The sequence below is a fragment of the Spodoptera frugiperda genome, chromosome 12, assembly GCF_023101765.2.
Source record: "Spodoptera frugiperda isolate SF20-4 chromosome 12, AGI-APGP_CSIRO_Sfru_2.0, whole genome shotgun sequence".
In the NCBI taxonomy this organism is placed as follows: Eukaryota; Metazoa; Arthropoda; class Insecta; order Lepidoptera; family Noctuidae; genus Spodoptera; species Spodoptera frugiperda.
Window position 1 is genome coordinate 11,589,002 of NC_064223.1, and position 23,434 is coordinate 11,612,435.

Consider the following 23,434-nt stretch of genomic DNA (forward strand, 5'->3'; position numbering starts at 1 on the left):
CTACGGCCTTAGTCTAACAAGGTAACGACAGAATCTCTAGAATATGAGAGAGTATATTCAATAGCTTACAGTAATAACGAATACTAGAATTATAATCATAGATTGGTTAGACCATAGATTGTGATAAGTGAGTAAGATGGTTGGACATACCCATCATACATATACAAGTAATTTTTTTTTTTATATTACACAGTTTTATTAAGTTGTCTTTCACCAATATAGTTAGTTAAATAATCATGGAATTTGATTATATTTTATGGTCACCAAAATTCAGAGTGTTTTAAAAAACAGAGCAAAGTTCCCTAAAAAAAGGAGGATCCTCAACCTCAAGTGGTCGTGTCTGGCGGGTTTTATGTCCAACTGTTGTTCGTTGGGATTTTTTATCCATGTTTATTTGCATGTAAACTTTATAAATAGGATTGTTTATCGATCATTTATGTGCGACGGCTGTCATCTGTCACTTATCATGACATGACGCCGACGACACATTATGTCGCCACAATATTGTATCAAAAAAAAAGATATTACTAAATTTAAACAAATGGGGCAAGCTAAACAAAACCGTTTAGTAATAAAAATAAAAACGTAAGATTTAGACACATTGATTTAAAACATCGTATGACGTCACTTTTACTTTTCTACCCACACGGTCTAACCAAAAAACCTAACATTATAAATAATTACCATATGTGCAACAAGACCTTATGATAAACGTGAATCACATTGTAATATGAACCTAGACTACTTACTAATAAAGATCATTTTCTTATGTTTTTGTACTGGCGGTCGCTCCACTTTCTATGCATGTGTTTGACTATGTAGAGGGGTAGGCAGGACACTAGGGTTATTACAATTACTTTCCACCAGAACTCCCAGTGCCGAATGAAGTCGCCGTCTGTTGAAGAATGTATAACCATTATAAAACCAATTAATCATATTATTATGAGGATCAATTAGGGGGAGGGGGGGGGGGCAAAATACCTCACGTGATTAATGGACAGTCCGGTTGTTAGTTACCAGAAAACTGATTCAATACGTTAAATGCGATTGAGGACAATATATAACTTCATTGGAGAAAGATATACCTTCTTTTAATTTTTATATTTATTTAGCAACTAATTTAACTAAATTGTTAATTTCTAAATTAAATTTTAAAAACTTTGACGATTTGCTTAATTTTGAAACTTACAAACTCGTATAGTTTTTAAATGAACAGTTTGAGACAAAGAAGTATGATTATGAAATTCAAATTTTTCGATAAAAAGAAAAAGTAATAAGCCAACAACACGTTCCCAAATTACTGCTATGATAACCGTCAACATTAAGACATTATTGGCAAAATAAAAACTTAAAAAAAAGAAAAAGGGGACCCATAAAAACTTCAAACGTACATACAAGACAAACTGAGATTATCCTTTTTTTTAAGCCGGTTAACAAAACTAAAGAAACAAATCACTTACCGAAATACGTAGTAAATATAAGCAGCGTGGCAATATACATGAGCAGACTGACCAGCTCAGCCCCCACCATGAGCCAGTGCCACGTGACCACGGTCAGCGCCACCATGATCAGCTCAGTCAGGATCAGCGCCGTGTAGCTGATCTCCACTATATGGATCAATTGGTCCTCGAATAATACTAGAGCGCCGTACATTATTACTCCTCCTGTAGATTTGGGAGAAAAGGGATTTGGTATATTATACATTTACAATAGGTAACTATGCATTGTATCATAAATCTTCTAAGACATATTAAATGAATTCTTTTTACATTTCTCTCACATACCTGTTTGACGAGGTAGCTCGACCAATTTCAAGCCAGACTGGGAGCTCATAATTAGTTGACTGAGCAACTCGCTGTGCCATTCGTCACATAATGCTACTCAAGATTATAAGCTCTGCGTGTGGCTTGAACCTAGTCGAGTTACCTCGTAAACATAGTTAATTAATGTAGAAAAGAAACAATTCTGTTCAATTCTATATTTTCTTTAGATGATGAATGAATGATGATAAATGGAAATGACTTTATAGTCCTGTGATTGTAATGTAATTTCCATTCATCTGATCCTATAAGGATAAATCTAATAAATAGAAGTACCTTGATAAATAGATATGCCAGTCCATATGTAGAAGGACTTGTAAGACAGCTGCCGTCCTTTGGAGAGTTGCTTGTACAGTTGCGGGTATCTAAGCGCCGTTATACTCGGTATGTCTTTGTCAAGTACCTGAGGAAGTTACATTAAGTTACAGTAGGTTGACAAGCAGTCTTCTTTATATTAAAACGTTTTTTAGGTTATTTATTAGTACTTTACTTGATGATAGGTCTTGAATGATTGTCCAGAGACTATGTATGGTGACTGGTAATTAGTGAACGATATTTAAACACGTGATTGTACTCATGATTACAAACAACTTTCCCAAAGAAACTTTTTTTGTATCTAGTTTTATTTTTATCACAATAACAAAACAACAGAATTGAGTACAGGTACATACTCATACTAATACTCACCAACGAAAACACAGGAAGCATAGTGAAGACCGTTCCGTAGCCAACCATTAGGAATCCAGGGTATAGAGACACAGAGGAGAAGTAGAACACGACTGAGAATACCGCCTGAAAAAAATAACCATTTTTTTCTTATAAAATGACACGACTTTTATTCTCTCCGTAGACTACCTTAAGTAGTTATAAGTGCTGCTTCCGCGCTTGAGGTCTTGGGTTTCATTCGGGACAGGAATATTATAAGTATGTTGTGTAGTTTTTTCTTTTGATAATAAGAGTTTGGAATGACTGTCCGGTGTATGTAGGCTCATTCTCTAACATAACTGGAAATAGCAGTTGTTACACACCTAAATTTCACTCACAAGCAAGTGGTGTTTCTGGACGGTTATCTGGGCAATAATTGCACTATGGTCAAGCCAGCCCATTCCGTAAAATTTTCCCTTGCCATATATTTACTCATACACAACATGAACCAAGTGTTAGTATATGTACATAATTACTAGCTGCTTCCGCGCGGTTTCACCCGCTCTGCTCGGCTCCTATTGACCATAGCGTGATGTTATATAGCCTATAACCTTCCTCGATAAATGCGCTATCCAACACAAAAAGAATTATCCAAATCGGACCAGTAGTTCCGGAGATTAGCGCGTTCAAACAAACAAACAAACAAACAAACTCTTCAGCTTTATAATATTAATAAGTATATAAGTATAGATACACAACATGAACCAAGTGTTGGTATATGTAATTATGTACCTGCATAGTGGACACAATGAGCCCCCGGTGCACGATGAAGAGCGAGAGTGCGGCGGAGCGCATGGCGGAGCGCCGGCCGTGCACTAGTAACAGCCGCGCCAGGCACGAGAACTGCCGGATACTCACGTCGCCCGCCAGCGACGCCGCGCGACCCTCTGCGCCCTCTATACCCACTCCTGGGGAACGTACACACGAGTAGATTTAGTAACAACGGTAGATTTAATCCACTAATACGTAAGCTATGTTTTTTTAAATGATAAATGATATTTATTTCTGTAATTATTCACGTTAATATTTCAAATAGCTATATAGATGAGGCCAGCATTTCCTATCCGACTACTCTGAGAAGAAATGCCGAAACAAACTCATATTCTCTTTTAAAGTCCAGTCAATGAAATAGAGGATGATGTAAGAGAACCGTGCAAGTTGATTCCGTAGTGGTCTTTTGAGGAAAGAACCACAACAGTATGAGCGGACCTGTTCAGATGGCAGTACGCATGTGTCAGTTTACATTCAGCTCAGCTAACTTTTGTTCTCCAAACCACATGCATACTTTATTTCAAGGAAACCGTGGAATAGATAAAACGTAACGAGGTATTTAATTAATAAACTTATTATCGCATAATATATAATAGAAGTTAAGATGTTACATTGATGACATAAAACTAATTTTAGAAGGACTGGAAGTATTAATTAATGAATATAAGTATACTGACCGATATCGGCCTCCTGTATCATGGCGACGTCGTTCCCCCCGTCCCCCACGGCGGCCACGACGTGTCGCCGCGCCCGCAGTAGGCGCGCCACCCGCGCCTTCTGCGTGGGGGAACATCGCGCCACCACCACTCCCCCGCAACCACATAGCACTTCCACGAATTCCTCTTCGTACGATTGTAGACATACCTGATGAATTCATGCTCAAAGTTAGCTAAGAAGCTAAGTCACTCTAAAGTTGTATAAATGTTTTTCTATATAAATATTTTTCTCTGTGTCGTGTATGCGATAATGCACACCCAGACCCAAAGCAAACAATTTGTGAATCATAGAAAAACTTTCGGTGAAGGAGTCACAGTCGCCCCATCCCGTGTTGCACAGCAACCACGCTAACCATGCAAGTTTTGTTTAAAAATAGACCTAGAAGTCAATCAAGAACATTTTCATGAATCCAAAAACATTACCACTCTACAGTAGTAGCTCCTCTAGTGTTGCATACATTCGTAAGCAGCACTGACTGCCCTCAATTATCTGCTCCCCTTCCCTCCTTTTTCTATAAAAAAAATCTTACCTCAAGCGTCTCTCCTTCAATAATAAGGTCCACAGTATCTCCCGCGGCCCGTAGCGCCTGTAACAACGCGTGTGCGTCCCCCCTCCCCCTACAGGTGCGTGCGGAGTGCCACGTCACCCCTCCCCCCAGTTGTAGGGAGCGAGCGATACACAGCGCTGTCTCTAACTTGTCGCCTGTTAACATCCAGATCTGGAAGGGAGAAAAGGGTTTTATTGTGTGGGTGGTAGAGTTGGTTTTTATTTGGTAAGGTCGTTAACTTACCTGAGTACAGTGAGATTGATAGTGGCTGTGGATTAATATTATTTCGTTTGTGACAAATTATAATATTAATATTGACAGTATCTAATACATATTCTACCTTAACCTCAACTGTAATCTAAAGGAAGACCTTTCATTTTTTCCAGGTGGGGGTTAGGTATGGAAAACCCATTTAAGAGGAAGGTTTTTGTTCAATTGTGGACATATTCAAGCTGTTTATAATAGAGATTGTATTATATTACCTTGATCCCAGCAGCTCTGAGCATGGCGAGCGTCCTGGGCACGTCGTCAGCCAGTCTGTCCTCCACGCCAGTGAGGGCGAGTAGCGTCATGCCTCGTTGTATCTTGCCCAGTACCGATGACGTGTGCTCGCTGCGGTTCGCGTTCAAACGAGCCTCTTTGTACTCGCTCTGGTGACGTAATATTGAATCTATATATTAATACGTGATGCAAAATCTTTGGACCGCTTTTTACGAAAATTGCGCGGACGTAGGAGCATAAAATTTGGTACACTTATAGTTTATGTGTAGGAGAAGTGCAGGACGCTAATATTTTTTAAAAATAATGCTTATAAAGTACATTAAATTAATAAATAAAACATTACACACACATGCATAGTATCTGATCGTATTTGACAAAACGTCAAAATCGATAGACATTGCGATGATATTGACCTCATATGAATAGAGTTTTATAAAAGAGTTTGTTTGAGTTTGAGTTAAATAAAAATTATCCTTGAACGTATGTTAAGTGATATTGTAAATTAAATCGTATATGGTTGAATTTCAACCACTAGGCGACCACTAGTGTGTATAATTGTATAATTTATGATCGAGTAAAATTCATTTTTCATCCCGACTCTTACCACTGATGTTTGTGAGAGACGAGTAAGGGATTGATTAGATTGCACAAATTTCTGATAACTTTACGAAAACAAAATATTATGTATTTAACTTTATAAAGCGATTTTTTTTTCTTTTATTAGGTATTTTTATTCAAAAGACAATTAGTAGTATTATGGTCTCTATTCTAAAGGAAATAAGGGACAAAATTAAACATCAGGCAACTCTCACCTCAAACTGCAGGTACTCCTCCTTGGTAAGAGTCCGTTTCGCCATGACGAGGGTCCGGAGTCCGTCGGCGGCCAACTTCTTGCACTCGGAGCTCAGCCACTGCGAGTCCAGCAACTTGGATAATGCTACGTCTGCACCCTTCACGTAGTATGTTATTTCGCCCGTGTTTTCTTCCTACGAACAATTGTATAGAAAATAGGTATGATGATGGGGTATGAAAATTCATTTAGTTTGAAATCTATTTAGTCCGTCAGTTAGGTAATGAAAAAATATTAGACGCGTATTTTTTTATTTTGTCATAACAATACTTACATAAAATGAATTAAAGGGGGAGCAAATACGTCATTTCTACGTATAAAATGTACCTAGAAGTGACGTCACGCGATATTTTAAAGCGATATGTCATCGAACGTATTTGGTTTCGTAAGATAATGAAAAATACGTGTCTAATATTTTAAAACAATCTACAAGACAGACATTAAAATAAAAATAAAATTGTCATCTACCCCATTGAACCTGGAACATCATGACTAACGTACCTGCACAATGATGCCCATCATCTTGCTCTCGCTGGTGAAAGGGAAGATCTGCAGAATTGTGTACTGAATGATCTCATTAGCGGCGCGCAGTTTCAAGGAGATATTGTGTATGTCGCGACGGTATAAAGACACACCCATCTGTAATTATTAATCAAACATGTCAGTATGGAAATATAATCAACCTGTATACACTTTCATTTCTGGACAATTGTCTCGTTTTGTATGGAAAAGAAATCAGCATTGATTTAAAGTTCTCACTCATGTCATTTACTTTGACGGAAGATGGGCTTTCATTATGACATAATAGAATGTTAAATGACATTTTATTAGACGGGCGAGATGATTTAATGTTATTGATAGGCCATGACGGTCCACAGCTGGACTATGGGCCCCCTCTATCTAAAGAAATGCCTTAACCCGTTGTATGTCAGCAGAACGCAGATCTACGTAAGACAATGTGTTATCTATTGTGTCTCATAAACCGACAGACAAGTAAAGTAGCTCTTGGCTGGCGGATTGGAAATTACAGTCAGTAGATTCGAATGATGAGAAATACATTTGTGTTATGATACGTACCATATCAGTCCACTTGACCAGCGCCACCTCGTCGGGGCTGGAAGCCTGGTAGTCGCACAGCTGTTGTTGGGGGACCGCGCCCCCACAACTCTCCGACATCACAGAGCTGCCCATGTCTGGAATACATTAAAGTAGTCACGGCTTATGAATAAAATACATTTTATGTTCGGCTTTTATGTAAAACCCTTGAGTTGATAAACATTATCGGCCGTTACCTTTAGTGCTGTTCAGCGCTCTCATTCATTGGTTTATTCGAACCGACCAATCGGAGCAGCGACCGCGATCTCGTTTCTAATACTTTATACGTAAAGCAGACTCATTCTAAGACTACCGATTTCATAGGGTCCATTTATTCGATATTAACAAATATTCGATATTCACGAGGAACAGCCACGTTTCGGCACGAATAGACCGATTCGACGGGGGGTAATACCACGGTCTTAAAAAACGCTTGAATAGTGTTTGTCTTATAAGTGAGCTTACCGGACACCCCAAAAGCTGGCAACGTATTTATCACTCCTCTACTGTTGTCGATATTATTGGGCAGCGCTGCTTGCTTAAGATTAGCTGAATCGTCTGGTCGTATACCGACTTATATCATAAAAATGCATTCAATGGTGAAGACCTAAACATTGTGTACCTATGTGATCTGTAACACAGGTTTCACCTACAACAGACTGGTGTCTCAAGTTTATTGTATCCTATTTGTTTGCTCTATGTTGTTAAGTGATAGTGAAAGAAATAAACGAATATATAATTTTATATTATTACTAGCTACTTCCGCGCGGTTTCACCTGCTCTGCTTGGCTCCTATAGGTCATAGCGTGATATTTTATAGCCTATAGCCTTCCTCGATAAATGCACTATTCAACACAAAAAGAATTATTCAAATCGGACCAGTAGTTCCGGAGATTAGCGCGTTCAAACAAACAAACAAACAAACAAACAAACAATCAAACAAACAAACTTTTCAGCTTTATAATATTAGTATAGATATAGATATTAGTATAGATTATTCAATTTACATACCTGATTGAGCCTCATCAGCCTGCGTATCACTAGGCACATCGTAGACGGGCGTGACGTTATGGCACAACGCTATAGCGAGCACAGTCTCCCACACCTGCTTGGGGGACGCGGCCAGTCCGTCCCCTATTATGGACGTCGTGGGGGACGTGGGGAGGGAGGGGGCGTCGTTTGTCACGTACTGTGTTAGGAGGGCTTCCACCTGTTGGAGGAAAGACGTTGTTAGTCATATTTAGAGTAAACCAAGTTTTATTGTAACTTTCGTGAGACATACTAAATTAATTATTATGTTATCGGCTTACTCATGTATTTGTTTGACGAGGAACTCGACTAGTTTCAAGCCATGCTAGAGGCTCATATTCATGAGCAGCATTCCGCGACACACGAATGTGGCCGCACACAGCGCGACACATGAATATGAGCTTTTAGCATGGCTTGAAACTAGTGTAGTTCCTCGTCATACAAATACGCGAGTAAGCCGATAACATAATGATTAATTTAGTAAACCAAGTTATTTGGTACTAAAATATAGACAAAACTCACCTCATAAAAGTTATTCTTATCAAAGAGCGCATTGCCCAAATGTAGTTTCTGGAAGACCATTTCATTCTTGGTGAGGGTCCCTGTTTTGTCAGCCAACACGTATTGGATCCTGCCTAGTTCTTCAGGTATGGTGGTGGATCTCATTACGGTGCCTTCTATCTTCTTGTCTCGTTGTATCGTCCAGGAGTAGAACGCTTTGCCCATGTCCAGGTTTACTCTTAAGCTGTGGGGGTGATATTGATTTTATTTAAAATGTATTTAAGTGACAACTGTTAATGTTGATTATTGCGTATGGATTCCACGTTAAAGCATTAAGTGCCGAAAGAAAACTGTTAAAGGAAAATCCTCGGCTAAGCGTTTGTCACGTAATCCCTTAAGGTATTAAGGGAATTAGTAAGATCTATAAAGGCAAGGCTTTGCCAAGAGATTTTGCTAGTATCATTTTCATTCAGATTTGTAGATATTGTAGTTAGTCATTGGACAAACAGGACCGATAGTCCTCATTGATTAAAAAACATTCATTTGGAAGTAGAACAAGAAGACCAAAACAATGTCACTGTAAAATTAACCTTATCATACAAAACATAAAGTCTACTTTCGCCTAAACCTTAAAAAAATAGAAAAATAGGTACTCGTACTTACCTAATAGGTATAATATAGGAGAAAAGCAGAACGAATCTGAAGAGGAACCCGTACCAGGGTCCAGCGAATCCCTTGAGAATGATGAGCAGCATTGATATGACTATAGTAGCCACGAACAGGAGCTTTGTAAGGTCGTTCACCTGCAGGTCTAAACGACCAACCTTGGACCGTGGGGTAGCGTTGTTCATTACACTGCGAGTTTCACTACCTGTGGGAGAGGGGGGGGGATATGTGTTGTTAGATATAGATAGATGAGTTACTTCTTTATATTCTATGGTTTGTTTCTCTAATTATCGAGGACGTTACTCGATTAAATTCGAGCTACAACAAGAGCACATAATCACGAGCAGCATGTGTGAGCGGCATCGCGCAGTCGTGTACAAACAACGTAGATGAATGACACGTAACCATCTTCATATATAAGTATGTTCTCTTTTAACTCTTATGCCTTTAATTATAAGATTGACAATTAATTAACGGTAAGACCACCCTCTATTCACACAATATACACTTCATTAAGTATCTTAGTACACACAAAATAAGGTTCAAAATCATACCAGTATAAATGACAAGACCAGTAGCCTGTCCAGAGGCGACGACACAGCCACTCCACAGAGTGTTCTCAATGTGTAAAGAATCGGTTTCTCCTTCATCCAGCCTCGTGCAGGTTCCGATGAAGGAATGGATGTCTTTCTCTGGTTTCTCAACGAAGATCTGAGCGTTAATGTCGAGTAGATGAGCGTCTGTTGGCAGTTTTTGTGTTGAACGTAGTGGTATTCTGGAACAAAGTAGTATTGTATGATTTAAAATGTTTTTATTGCGTACTAAATAGTCTTTTAATCACTATCAGTCTTGGTGGCAAGAGATAATGTAATTTTGGGTTATTAGTTAACAATAAAACTTGTGAACTTATTCATCCTTTACAAAGAATCTGTAGGACCAGACAAGAAGTGGGACGTCGATTGTAGAAAGATTTGTTATAATCATTACGCTTTGCAGGGACCTTTTTTAATGGGACATGCCCACCTCAACCTACCAAAGCCGGTGCAACTCTTGTAAGCCAGGATCTACAGTAGATACAATTATGAAAACAGCGGAACACTGAAGTTCGGCGCGCAACGTAATAAATCAGAAGAAATAATAATTATAGAAGAAAAAAAGCAGGCTGCAGGTTGCTTGTAAATAATAGTTAGATCGCACAAACTAGATTTGGCTTTGTCCGTCGGTGGTTGGTTGCAGTCTCAAGACCACCAGGTGCAAGAGTGACGGAGCTATGTAGGTTGTATAGCTCCGTCCCTCTCGCACTGCTCAGTGATGGACCATTCTGACACAATTGTAATAGCAGACTAAGGCCCCAGGTTGCTTGCACTTTTACCTTGGTCAGAAATGGCATTCACGAAAGGTAAAAATACTACGTAATTTCCTTACTTAATCATAATTATTTATGATGATACATAATTAATTGTGTGTGAACATTTGTATCAGCAGTTTGCAGAGTGCAGTGAGGAAGCTGTCTCGAGTCTCGAGTCACGAGGTGCGTGAGTAATGCCAATGACACGAGGGAGATAAGAGCGGTTTATTGAAAGATTACGTTTATTTGTAGAATTTTAATATTCAATGCATGTTTGTGAACAGTTGTATGTACCAACTTGCTAGACTGTCCCGTTTCTCAAGTACTCGTATATTTAGGTCGGGTATTTAAAGAAACTTAATACAAGAAATTTAGGTTTTTAACAGTGAGTGAAGTTTCCGTAGGCCCAATTCTGATGCTTCGGGTGTCCATGGGTGGCGGCGATTGATTCCCGATCCGTCTGCTTGTTCACCGGTTTATATCATAAAAACCTCTGCCTAACGTATTCGGGAATAAAAGGCGTAAAGTTATTTGTTGATAGGTACACTTGGACATGTTTATCTTTAGAATTATATTATAACAACGTGTTTTAATACGGTTTGATAATAATCCATTTAAACAGCTGTGTATCTGTATGTTTATTTATTCTATTGTCCCACATTCACAGCTTAACCTCTGTCGTTGTGTAAATAATTGGATAAGGTCTGGTAAATATGGCAATTAGTTCGAAATAAATGGTAAAACGAGCAAATAGAACTGATTTTTATTGTACTGTCAATTAAGTCTTTGACTGCCAAACTGTTGAAGGCAAATCCTCCGCTAACGTCGGCCACCGGTGACCACCGCGGCGTTCAATGTGTTAAATACATACATAACCTCACGCCTGTCTTCCATAGGGGTAGGCAGAGACAATGGAACGCCAATTGTTACGATTCTTACACACATCTTTTTGTGTTTTTTTTGTGGACCAGATGGTATACCAGCGATTGTTCTTAAGGTTTGTGCGCCCGAGTTGTCCCCTGTATTGACTCGCTTGTATCGCCTCTCATTTAGGACTGGTATAGTGCCCAAGTCCTGGAAGCTTGCCAACGTGCAACCCGTGCCCAAAAAGGGCAGTCGTGCCGATCCCACCAACTATCGGCCGATTTCGATAACCTCCATACTCTGCAAGATTATGGAGCGTGTGTTGAACTCGCGCCTCATGGCATATCTGGAAGGTAACGATCTCCTCAGTGACCGACAATACGGATTTCGCGGCAATCGGTCTACTGGGGACCTACTAGTTTATGTCACCCATTTATGGGGCGAGGCCCTCGAGAAGAATGGGGAAGCGATCGCCGTCTCCTTGGACGTCTCGAAGGCCTTCGACAGGGTATGGCACGATAGCCTTTTGAGTAAGCTTCCAGCGTACGGCATTTCTCCTAGTCTGACTAACTGGGTAAAAGACTTCCTGAGTGATCGATCTCTCCGAGTTGTGGTCGATGGATGCTCATCAGAGCCCATGACGACTAATGCCGGAGTTCCTCAGGGGTCTGTTCTCTCTGCAACTCTATTTCTGCTGCACATTAACGATCTGCTAGTGCCCGGTATCTATGGGTATGCAGATGATAGCACAGTTGTAGAGAGATATCTGCCAGGTGCTCGGGCTAGTAAGGAGTTAATCCAGTCTGAGAGAGAGGCAATGGTAGAGCGTACGAATGTCTCACTTCAGGCAGTGTCCAAATGGGGCGAAGCCAATCTGGTGGGATTCAACGCCGCCAAAACACAAGCGTGTCTATTCACTGCTAAAAGGAGCCCATTCACCTTGGCTCCTACTTTTCGAGATGTATCCCTGGAGTGCACCGACCGCCTTCAGCTCTTGGGAGTTGAAATCTCCTCAGATCTTAACTTCGGGCGGTTCATCGAGTCCAAGGCCAGGGTGGCTGCTAAGAAACTCGGCATCCTTGCTAAGGTCCGGCGGTACTTCACACCGGGACAGCTTTTAATGCTATACAAAGCACAGGTCCGATCTTGTATGGAGTATTGCGGCCACATATGGGCAGGTGCTGCAAAGTGTCACCTGGCAACTTTGGACTCGGTGGAAAGGCGTGCGAAAAGGCTAACTGGTGATCCAGATTTGGTTAAGTCCAACCTTCAAAGCCTTGAGCACCGGCGTAGAGTGTCCAGCCTTTCGGTGTTTTACAGGTTGCTTTTCGGAGAGTGTGCGCAGGAATTACACGACCTAATTCCACCATCCCATTTCTTTCATCGGACAAGCCGTCGTACGGCGGGTATCCATCCCTACGTTGTCGAAACTTTTACGGTTCGGACTAAGCGTTTTGCTTCGTCGTTTATTCCGCGTACATCGAGGGACTGGAACAATCTGCCTGCTGCGGTTTTTCCATCGGACTACAATGTGGGTGTCTTCAAGTCTAGAGTGAATAGGCTCTTAAGAAACTAGTGCGCCTCACCATCAACGATTACATCACTACTTACCATCAGGTGGGATGTAGTCAAGCATTAGTAAAAACATCTTTCGCTTTATCAACAGTCATCAGTCTGCTGTTAATTCCATTGTATAAATATTCAGCTCAATCTAAACAGCTATTTAATTTCATTAAGTTTATCGACCTGCGCTACGGCTAATATCCGTATCGCCTGCGACTACTTGCTTGTTTTTATTCATTCAATGCTTGCACTAATAGTACCTACTATGATATTACGTCGGTACTTCTGCATTCCATGAATGATTGATAAAATTTATATCTTAATAAAATTGATATCAGTGTCTTTCTTGACTGAATTTCGATATCAATTTTGAGTGTGTCTACTAAGCGTTGTGGATGCCAGTAAGACTAGTAACCACGAGGGTATTAGATGTAAATTAACGATTTTTTAAATTTGGGATTAGGGATAGTAAATCTGGTGCAGGGGGCTTACTACCATCTTTACGAAAACATTCTTATTATAAGGAAGTTTTACTTCAAGCATACAGTATTATTACTTTGATTCGTACGCTGATCGTCAATTCGCAATGAAAATGTATTCCTGCTAAGTGATGTGAAAGAACGAATGAAATATAAAAGTTTGTCTATTCCCTGCTCCAACCTTAGAAAGAGACAACGCTATATAAATGGTCGTAAATTGTATAGCACTGTCTCACACATATTTTTGTTCCGAAACTTAAGTTTAAGTTCAAATGTTTAATTAAAACACGATTTAGATGGATGTTTTTGTGAAATAAATATTTAATGTAGGTGTTTTTGTTTGAATCTACAAAAATTGTGAATTATTTAATTGTCAAAAATATAAAATTCAAGCTTATAAATAAAATGAAATATTTACATACATCATGCTTCGGAATCTATTTGGAGATTCGGACCACTGAATTGTCGCGCTGCGCTGTCAAACTGACGTTGTTTAGTAGTGGGATATTTGAAACTTTGTTGCTTGTGATTTAATTAAATTTTACAAATTAAATAATAAAGATGGAAACAAGGTAAGTCTGAAGTATATGTAAATCAATTTCTTTAAACACAAATATCCTATATGTATACGTAAAGTAAGAAATGTTTCACAGTAATGATATTGTCCCTATTCGATGACGCGGTTTGAAACAATTTTAAGTGGTTGTTTTTTTTTGTTGTAATCCTTATCTACTTTCAGCGGACGTGCTCGTCGAGTTTCGGGGCGTCAGCTCGACATTCTCTGGGAGTTTTTAATACATAATAAAGACATCGCTTCGGCATATAATAGATCTCTGCATGCGAAAGAATACTCCCGGAGAAAATGGACTGAGATAGCGGCTACATTAAATGCAGAGGGTGATGGAGCGCATAAGGACTGGAAAGGCTGGTCTAAGGTAACTATGAGGTTTTATTCAGAAAATGTGTCAAAAAAAATAGTGTAAAATTAAGATATTAAGTATGTATGTAGTAACTTATTATTAAGTTGTACATAGTAAGTACATAATTATGATGATATTATTTTCAGTATTGGGTGGACTATAAGGCCAAAATTAAAAGCAAAGTTGCAGCCTTACGTTCATCCCAAACTAGGACTGGAGGTGGACCATCCACAGAAAGGTGCCTGACTGACATAGAGAAAAGATTTCTTCAAATTCTTGGAGAGGATTTTGGTCACGGCATCTCAGGTGTTCGTGTGGAACCATTTCTAGAGGTAAAAATTATTGTAACTGATGTTATAGCTATTACTACATATTAATAACTCATCTAATTATTCTAATTATTTCTTTGTAGCCTCTGGAGAGCGATGAAGCTACTGAAACTGTCGACAGTCAGGATTCCCCAGCCTCCCAATCCATTTTAACCATGACCATACCTTCATTACAAATACATCCCCTTGTTCAAGATTCACCAGTTGCCCCAGATCCACCTTCTATTGAAATACTTCCGACTCTCACACTATCACGACTGCCACACCCTGACACACCTCCACTTCCACCTCCACATCCTGACACACCACCTCCACATCCTGACACACCACTTCCACATCCTGACACACCAGCAGCAGCAGCACGCTCTCCACGGCGCCGTCGCCTAAGACGCGAAGCGCCGATGTCACAAGCGACCGCCAGACGCGCTATTGTCCGCGCGGTAGAGCGCCATACAAACGCATTAGAGCAGCTAGTACAAATAGGGCTTAGGGTAGAAAGGTAAATAATAAATTCATAATTATAAACAACATAAATTTATAATTATAAACAACAAATCACAAAGAATGGATCTTTTACTTTCATTCATAATATAATATTTTTATTGACAGTTGAATATTAAAAAATAAACCACTTTTGGCATGGCATACACACATACAGCAGTCATTTAGAACATTGAAAATACCAAATATAAAAATGAATTTCATTATTTAGGAATACAATAATAATATAATATTTATCCACTACATCTATACATATAATAAAATATTAGAATATATTACACTTATATTTATAACCATATATATTTTTTTAGGATCTTGGGTGACGCGTTTCCCAGAGCCGTTGGACGAGAGAACTTCGCGTAATATGGCCCAGCTGCAAAGCTAGATTATTACCGCGTGGCTGTTCTCTCCCATCATGTTCCTGCTGTTGCGATTGGTTCTCTTGAACCATATCTTCATTGCTTAGTTGTGGCACAGGTACATTAGCACTATTGCAAATGTTGTGTAATATAACACAAGCATTTACTATACGCCCTGCTACATCTGGTGCATAGTGCAGTACTCTGTGAACAAGTAAGCAACGAAAACGTGCCTTGAGAAGCCCAATCGTACGTTCCACTATATTTCTTGCATGAACATGCAAATCAGTGTAAAATGCTTCGGGTGTGCCAGGTGCAGCATCCAATATAGGTGTCATCATTGTCTTCCTTAGCGGGTATCCAGAATCACCTAATAAAAATTAATAGTTTAATAGTAGTAGTCAATGCTATAATATTATCATATAAGATGCTTAGTATAAATTTTGTAATAAATATTGTGTAAAATAAGAGTTGGTATATAAGTTTTTTAAACTGTTATGGTCACTAACATTAGAACTTATAATGACACAAAAACAAATACAAAACATTCAAAATACATGGTAAATATCCTATTATAAGTTCTAAGATAAGAGTTACCTACTAACTCTGTCATGTAACATTTAATTTTGCCAAAGATTTTATAGAAAAGCAGGATGATAAAATTATACACACCAAGAAACCAAATATTTTCTCTGTTGCTTAGTTCTTCTAAGTGTGCTTTTAGTGGATGACTAGCCCATATAAAGGAATCATGAGTTGCACCACCATGACTTGCATCTACACTCAATATTTGCATGTCTGCATCACAAACCTGAAAATGATTTATTAACATTAGTCATAAGTTTATTGTACATAGTCCTAGAACTAGTAAATAAAAAGTAATATGATTAAAGTGCCTTTATTTATTTACTATTATTCTGCCAAATAAACTATCTATATTAGTTTCTTTGTGTGCATATGCAACAGCATTATTTACTTAAATGTATTAAATGTCTACTTACTATTTGGACATTCAAAGAATGATACTGCTTGCGGCAATAATAGCGCTCCTCATGAATAATGGGACGTATTATTGCAACTTGAGTGCAATCTATACATCCCAAGACACCTGGGATTTTAAACTTCTTGTAAAACCTGTAAAAAATAGTGTATATTTATTTACTAACTACACATTTTCACATTAATTTAGGCATCTAAACTATGGATGATTTCTAGAGTTAATAATATTGGGTACATACTCGGTTTTAATCCTATTGCGTTCTTCAGTGGTTCTAGGAAATTTTATAAACTTCTGTCTCATTTGGGTTGTGTTCAGACAGGCAGTAACCTGAGCAATAACTTTAGAGACAGTTTGTTGAGCCACAAAATGTCCCTCACTACTGCCTGTAGGGCGTTGGTATGATCCTGTGGCATAAAATGCTAATGCAATCAATACCTGGAAAAAAGTATATTTAAACATGAGTCAAGGTACCTATTGACTTTGAGCAGTAACTGTAACTGTTGACCATAAGACTGAACCATAAAACATACCTTTGTTTCAACTGATAAGTCTGTGGATTTTTTTGGAGTTTTCATCAAAGGCCTCAAATCATCACACAGATTATATGTCAGTTGTTTTGTGAGACGGTACCTTTTAACAAACTCCGTATCGTCCAAATCAAAAGGATTACATTCAGCACGTAGCTCCATACGACGCCGCTTTCTTAAAATATTAGATTCCGTATTGTCGGATTCTAAAAATTCGAACAATGCGTATTCCATTTTCTTTCTTGTGTGTGGAGAAAGAACTAGTTCACTTTAGTCAAATGTTGACGTTATAATATGCACGCACGACACTTAAGGTGTGTCGTCGTCGAACTGCACTTAAATAATGGGTCTTGAGCAGTGCCGGTGTAAGGGCCACCGATACCCCGGGCGAAAATATTGTGGCACCCACTTGACTCAAGTGGACACAAACCCTCAAAAAATCCATCTAAGATAAATCTCAATAAAATATATGCATATGCACAGAGCGTAGAGCATAGTTCTGAGGGTTTGCACCAGGAGAGGCAAGAAACTCCAACTTCAGACCTTGGCGCTACCCAGAATTTGTCGCCCTGGGCCATCACCCCATCACGCCTGGTCTTGAGCCTTTTTTCCATGACAAAATCAAACAATAGCCTTTAATGTATCCCGGACTCGTACTTTCCTTACTTTTTATGTTATAAATTTGGTTTTTTGTACAATATAATTCTTACACAGTTTTATTTACGTCGATAGCGATTAACTTTTTTAAGACTGCTAGAATTGACATATAAGCAATAATGTTTAGTGTCAAAAGCAGCTTGGTGGTACGAACTGAATGAACTATATTGAATGACGTCACCAAAACTGCTATTCCAACAGTCTTATTTGTATGATAGTTATAAGCTTACTTTAAGGACATCGTAGTATGAAAAATGAAAGTAAGCTTAAAATAGTATTGCTATAAGAGATGGTAGTAAGGCCCCAGACGTCAAGATACACGATTTTCAATTCTATTACAAGACTAAAAGGCTGAATTTTTAATAAAGAGCAGACTTTGTCTCATATATGTGGAGTTTAGTTTCAATTCTATTATAAAACTAATAAAGCTGAATTTTAATCAAAGGTGTGTACTTTCCTTCAAAATGGGAGAATGATTTCAAAATGTAGTAAATAGAACACTAGGTCTAAATTTAATTAGTCAGGTCATTACCCCGATAAATTATTAACACATTCGTGTGGTTACCAAGACGACGCTATGATAATAAAGATAAGAAGTTTGTGTTCAAATTAATTTGTTTTGTTTGTTGATAAGTATAAACAAAGTTGTGTTAGTTACAGCGTTTATTTATAACTGTTTAAAACGGTCGGCCCCATTATCACGATCGATCTTACATTTATTGGATTCGTGTTTGCCCCGATTAGACTACCGAATATAGATTTCGAAAAAGTTTTTAAAGTTATTAGAGACGAAATTTAGTTTGTTGTTGATATTTTTTAGAGACGAAACTAAGATAATTTTCTTGGTAGGTTATTTTATGTCACATATACAACCAAATCAGCTGCTAATAAATTTTAAGGGTACTTAAAATTTACCCATTTTATCCTAATTATTTGTAAATAAGGATCAGAGTATTAAATCGCTTACCATTAAACACTTTAACCCTGTAAGTTTTTTTATATACCTACATTTTTTATGGAGTAGGGGACAAACGAGCAGAAGGGTCACCTGATGGTAAGCGATGAACGCCACCTATGGACACCCGCAACACTAGAGGAGTCACAGGTGCGTTGCCGGCCTTTTAAAAAGGAATACGCTATTTTCTTGAAGGTTTGAAGGTTTTAACTTTAACTCACCTCAACTTCCAATCGATCTCTCCGTCCAATTGATCAGTTCTTATGAACACAGTGCCCATAGTTTCGTTAGTCCTCAGCAGGATCATGTCGGCAGGCACCCTCTGTCCTTTGTGGAGCATCACTATGTCTCCCACTCGAAGTTCAGAGGACGCCACTTGTTCCGTGATGAAGGGCCGGTAATCTGAAGCGGAGTTGTCTAGAACTATTCGTTCGTAGCGCTGTCTGTTTACTTCTCTGTCTCGTCTGAAAGGTTTTTTATGTGTATTAGGAATAAGAAACTTATTCTAATTGAGGCTTTCGGTTTAGGTAAATCCTCAACACGGTATTTAGAATGCCATTTTTTGAGGAGGCGAGTATTATTCAATGACTGTTCCCGCATTGGTTGACGCGAGAGGGGTGTCAGACTTTTAATGACTAAAGGGCACCCTGTTTCTTTCTACTCCTGCTTCGAGTCTGTGTCTCACATATAAACACAAAGAAATTCTATGTTTGATAGAAATCTTTGGTTGATACAATCAAATCAACAAGGCTAAATTGGAACATACCATAATGACACTTGCCTGGCGCTTTGGGAATTGTAGTACCTATGAGGAGTAAGGCAACGCCTTTTTCAAATATTAACCGATTTCTTATTCGATCGGATTCTGACCCGATTCACCTCGATCTCTCCTATCGTATTTCATGAAACAGCTTTAATGTTTGAGCTAACTATTAAGTACTAATTAGATTTTGTTAGGCTGATTAGGAACTATTACACAAGTGTTAAGTGATTACGACTATAAGAAATGATGTTAGGAATAAAACTTCTTTGACAAAGAAGAATGGATTTTATGATAGAGAATTTAAAATTCAATTTTCCAACTCACCGGTATCTTCGGAAATCATCAACAGCTTCCCTGAAGAGTGTGACGGCTAAGACGAAGCATAGAGGCCCCCAGTATGTATAAAGATAGCCAATTCGGATGCTAGGTATGAACTGACTGACGGCCATCACCAAGAAGTACAGGTTGAGGAAGAAACGGAACTGCTCGAACAGCACCAGAGGTAGGAATGTGAGGATGTTGTATTTCTGGAAGAAAGTGGTATTGTTAGATAAAGATTCTGGCTACTATGTGTAAATGTTACTGGTAATCTGTGAAATTCTGTATTTAGTACCTACAAAAATTAAAACGATTCACATTATGCTTTGGAATGACTGTACTGCAGGGTTTAAACTTTGAGATTTGGTAACTATCGTCCCATTCGTTTCGAATGACCGAAAAAAATTGGAACCGTGCGGAATTTTGCCTTCAGAAATCATAGAATGGACTCCAGTTTTCTACAATATTTTTTTATAAAAGACAGACAATTAGCACGATATTTAAGTACGACTTAAAATTAAGTAGCATTACAGTATTCTGGCGTAAGCTTGAGATAAATAACCATATGCCAAGTTATCGGCTATGACAATTCATCTACATCTATCTCTCAGCATTTAATACAGTTTACGACTAACAAATACAATACAATAATAGTTGGAGATCACAGACAAGCTATGCGTTATTCTGATTGGATAATACCGCCGAGCGAATACAATGGTCGGTCATTGTGGCAAGGGCGAGTCGGGCAGACGTTGGCGAATTATTTCTAATGACGTAACGCCGGCAGATACTGATTGTAGAACGATAGAAAGATGTGTTGTTTTGTAAAGATGTATGAAGGACCCTGTTTTATTACAGTGAGATAATTTAACATCTGTTATTTTAAAGAGAGATATAATCTTTGTTTTACATCTTCGTAGTAACTCTGAATTATACATGTCATGTATAATTAATTGTTTCCCCAACCCAGGTATTCACTTCCAACATCTTGACCAATGAGGCAGGTCAAAATGTATAACATTTTTTAACGTTGCCCCACTCTAGGATTTTCTCTTGTGTCATGGGTACGTGCGTGGTTATGCGTTTACAAACATATAAGTCACATGAACATAACAAGCAGACCCGAAACATTTGTAGATGACAAAAAGAGTTACTCCGTGTGGGAATCGAATCCCTTACACGTTACGCAGTTACTCAGCCAGATTAAGTCGTCCTCACGCCCTCAGTGCATAATAATTGTCCATTCACATACCAGAATTAGCAATAAAAAATGGTTTTGATAGCAAAATTCCGCACATAATCTAATAGTTCTAATAGTATTATACTATAATATACGCGAACATAGTAAATTGATATGTCTGTATTTAGTATTACGATAACCATGTTTATGTAATAGACGACTCATTGTTACTGCCATTTATTTAAATATACGAGTAAAACTGCTCATTGTAAATTGTGATGAATGATATCTTTGTTAGATTGTTAGTTGACTCACCATTTGTGATAAAAAAACTATAAATTGTATAATTTAAATAAAGTTATTAATGATACAAGTGCGTTGCCGTCCTTTTGGAGATTAGGAATTTAAGGGTTGTTAGGAAATCGGGGATTGAGAAGGGAGGTAATTGGGCCACAGCGCATACGTTGTTTCACGTCAGTTTTCTACGAGGCCGGGCGAGCCTAAAATGGAGAGATTAATGATAAAAATAAATAATTGAAAGAGACAGCTTTTCATTACGAAAAAATAAGTTTTTTAAATGTCGAGATGAATTTAATGTAAATATAACTATTTCACATTTAGATTTAAAGTGTAATACTAAACTCTAAATAAAAACTCTTTGCAGTTTCATAACATAACAAAAACACAGTGCAAAACTTTTACTGTAAGTGACCTCCTTGTTCACTCTCAGTTCAATGCAGTCACTTTCTAATGGAAAGATCTTTGCTGTAGTCAATAACTATTGTATATTATAATATTGTATATTGTATGCTATTATAATAGGCAAAACTATTACTTATTATCATTGAATAAAGATGTTAGTTGACTGATTCATGGTAATAAAATTGTTAATTGTAATAAAATTAACTATTTAATGAACATGATCCTTGGTATTATGTTAAAGAATGTTTTTGTCTCTTTCTTTCACATCTTAATGTAGGATTTTTGCCAATCCGCATTAAGTGTGATGATTAATGCTCAAACCTTCTGTGTGAGAAGAGGCTCTGCTCAGCAGTGGCCATTAATAGGCTGTTGATGATAGTTAGGGGGACAAGACATTGGTATGGGGTATTATTTTATGGTACGGCTTTTACATCAGGAGATAGTTAGGGGGACAAGACAGTGACATAGCTACTATTTTAACTTTGTTTACAAAAAATAACCCTGATAACTAGCTAGTATTTTGTATTTTTTATGAAGGTAAATAATAGATTTCTCTATATCAGAAACTCTACTATACTCTTTGTGAATACCAATAAATTATATTACAGGTTTTTCTTACATAAAAAAAAACAATATTTATCACCTTATCTACCAGGCTATGTTTATCATAATAAATAAATAAATTGCTCATAGTTAACAACGTCAGACAGTTATAATAATTTACTATTATTGACCTAAATGTCTAGTTATTGTTTGTAAATCATCTAAAGACTTTTATCTGACCTTATTTGAACTTTGTACCAATTAGGTAGTTATCCTTTGAAACTAACCACTATAACTGATCCTTATTCACAAAATTTCCTTATTAGAATAACATATAGAGGTGTAAATTACCATAACATACTATAAATGTCAGGAAACTAAAACCAAACTGTCTTAAATTAGAACTGTGCATTGATTAGAACAAAAATGCGTCATTGTGGATTCTCCATCTAATATGATAAACAGCTAATTAGTTTGCATTAGATTAATAAACCTCTGTTTAAGCATTCGTAATGAGAATATTTACTAGTTGGCGCAATGTTTAGAAAATGCGTCTATGGTATTTCTATGGTGTTCAATAGTGTATGTACACCGTCACTGACCTGATTGCACACATAGTTCGGCGGAAATTCTTCATCAGGCAGCTGCCCCAAATAAATAGCTCTCGAACTCAACTTCTTCTTACGGAACCTCCAAAATTGTAACCTAAAATCATCAATTATAACGTGATTTTCATCCAATTATTAAGCCAAACAAAGAGCATTAATGAAAAAAACATTTACCTTGACCATAAGGATTTCTTTTTAGGTCTCGTCAGCAACGGTGTGGTCTCCATTTTCACAACAGATTATAAAATAACTTGAATTATGTCTCTTCACATTATATTCTAACTATATGGAATTATGAATAATTAATTAAACTTGTTTTTGTAAGGCACAATAAAAATAATTGCCTCGGACAAGTATACAAACACAAACCTTCGCTGTGACAGCAAAGCATGAACTGTCATTAGTTACGTCAATGTCATTGTCAAATATAGAGATGTTCCTTTACTTTACGGTTAATTGTTGAAAAAACCGATTATTTTTCTGTTTCTATTTTCTTTATGCACATGTAGCGAAGTTTTATGATTTTTGTTAACTTATATTTCATTACAAAGTAATTCAAAACAATGTACCTTTTGCGGCAACAGAAAAATATTATTAAAATGTATTTTTACTACCA

General features: G+C 37.8%; 2 protein-coding genes across 2 annotated transcripts; one reads left to right on the top strand and one right to left on the bottom strand.

Annotated features, from left to right (window-relative positions):
- Positions 1–171: 171 nt before the first annotated feature.
- Positions 172–23,216, bottom strand: LOC118262769 (probable phospholipid-transporting ATPase IIB). The gene is made up of 19 exons (XM_035574364.2): positions 22,993–23,216; positions 22,813–22,915; positions 19,792–19,994; positions 18,926–19,168; positions 9,757–9,977; positions 9,200–9,407; positions 8,558–8,780; positions 8,018–8,216; positions 6,989–7,104; positions 6,413–6,550; positions 5,874–6,047; positions 5,043–5,210; positions 4,543–4,731; positions 3,974–4,160; positions 3,258–3,433; positions 2,508–2,612; positions 2,097–2,223; positions 1,461–1,664; positions 172–895 (listed from the first exon to the last, which is right to left on the bottom strand). Exons 1-19 carry the CDS (start codon positions 23,043–23,045, stop codon positions 759–761), a joined length of 3,174 nt encoding a protein of 1,057 aa, XP_035430257.1. The 5' UTR covers positions 23,046–23,216; the 3' UTR covers positions 172–758.
- Positions 13,434–16,457, top strand: LOC126911292 (myb-related transcription factor, partner of profilin-like). The gene is made up of 5 exons (XM_050697605.1): positions 13,434–14,028; positions 14,196–14,391; positions 14,523–14,708; positions 14,789–15,204; positions 15,518–16,457. The coding sequence occupies exons 1-5, from the start codon at positions 14,018–14,020 to the stop codon at positions 15,567–15,569; spliced, it is 861 nt and encodes a 286-aa protein (XP_050553562.1). The 5' UTR covers positions 13,434–14,017; the 3' UTR covers positions 15,570–16,457.
- Positions 23,217–23,434: the final 218 nt, after the last annotated feature.

Coding starts and splice junctions, on each gene's coding strand:
- LOC126911292 (XM_050697605.1), top strand. Junction 14,709..14,788: donor GTGTGGAACCATTTCTAGAG/GTAAAAATTATT, acceptor ATTTCTTTGTAG/CCTCTGGAGAGCGATGAAGC. Junction 15,205..15,517: donor ATAGGGCTTAGGGTAGAAAG/GTAAATAATAAA, acceptor ATATTTTTTTAG/GATCTTGGGTGACGCGTTTC.
- LOC118262769 (XM_035574364.2), bottom strand. CDS start 23,045: ATGGAGACCACACCGTTGCTGACGAGACCTAAAAAGAAATCCTTATGG. Junction 7,105..8,017: donor GGCTGATGAGGCTCAATCAG/GTATGTAAATTG, acceptor AATGTATTCCAG/ACATGGGCAGCTCTGTGATG. Junction 5,211..5,873: donor AGGAGTACCTGCAGTTTGAG/GTGAGAGTTGCC, acceptor TTACGTCACCAG/AGCGAGTACAAAGAGGCTCG.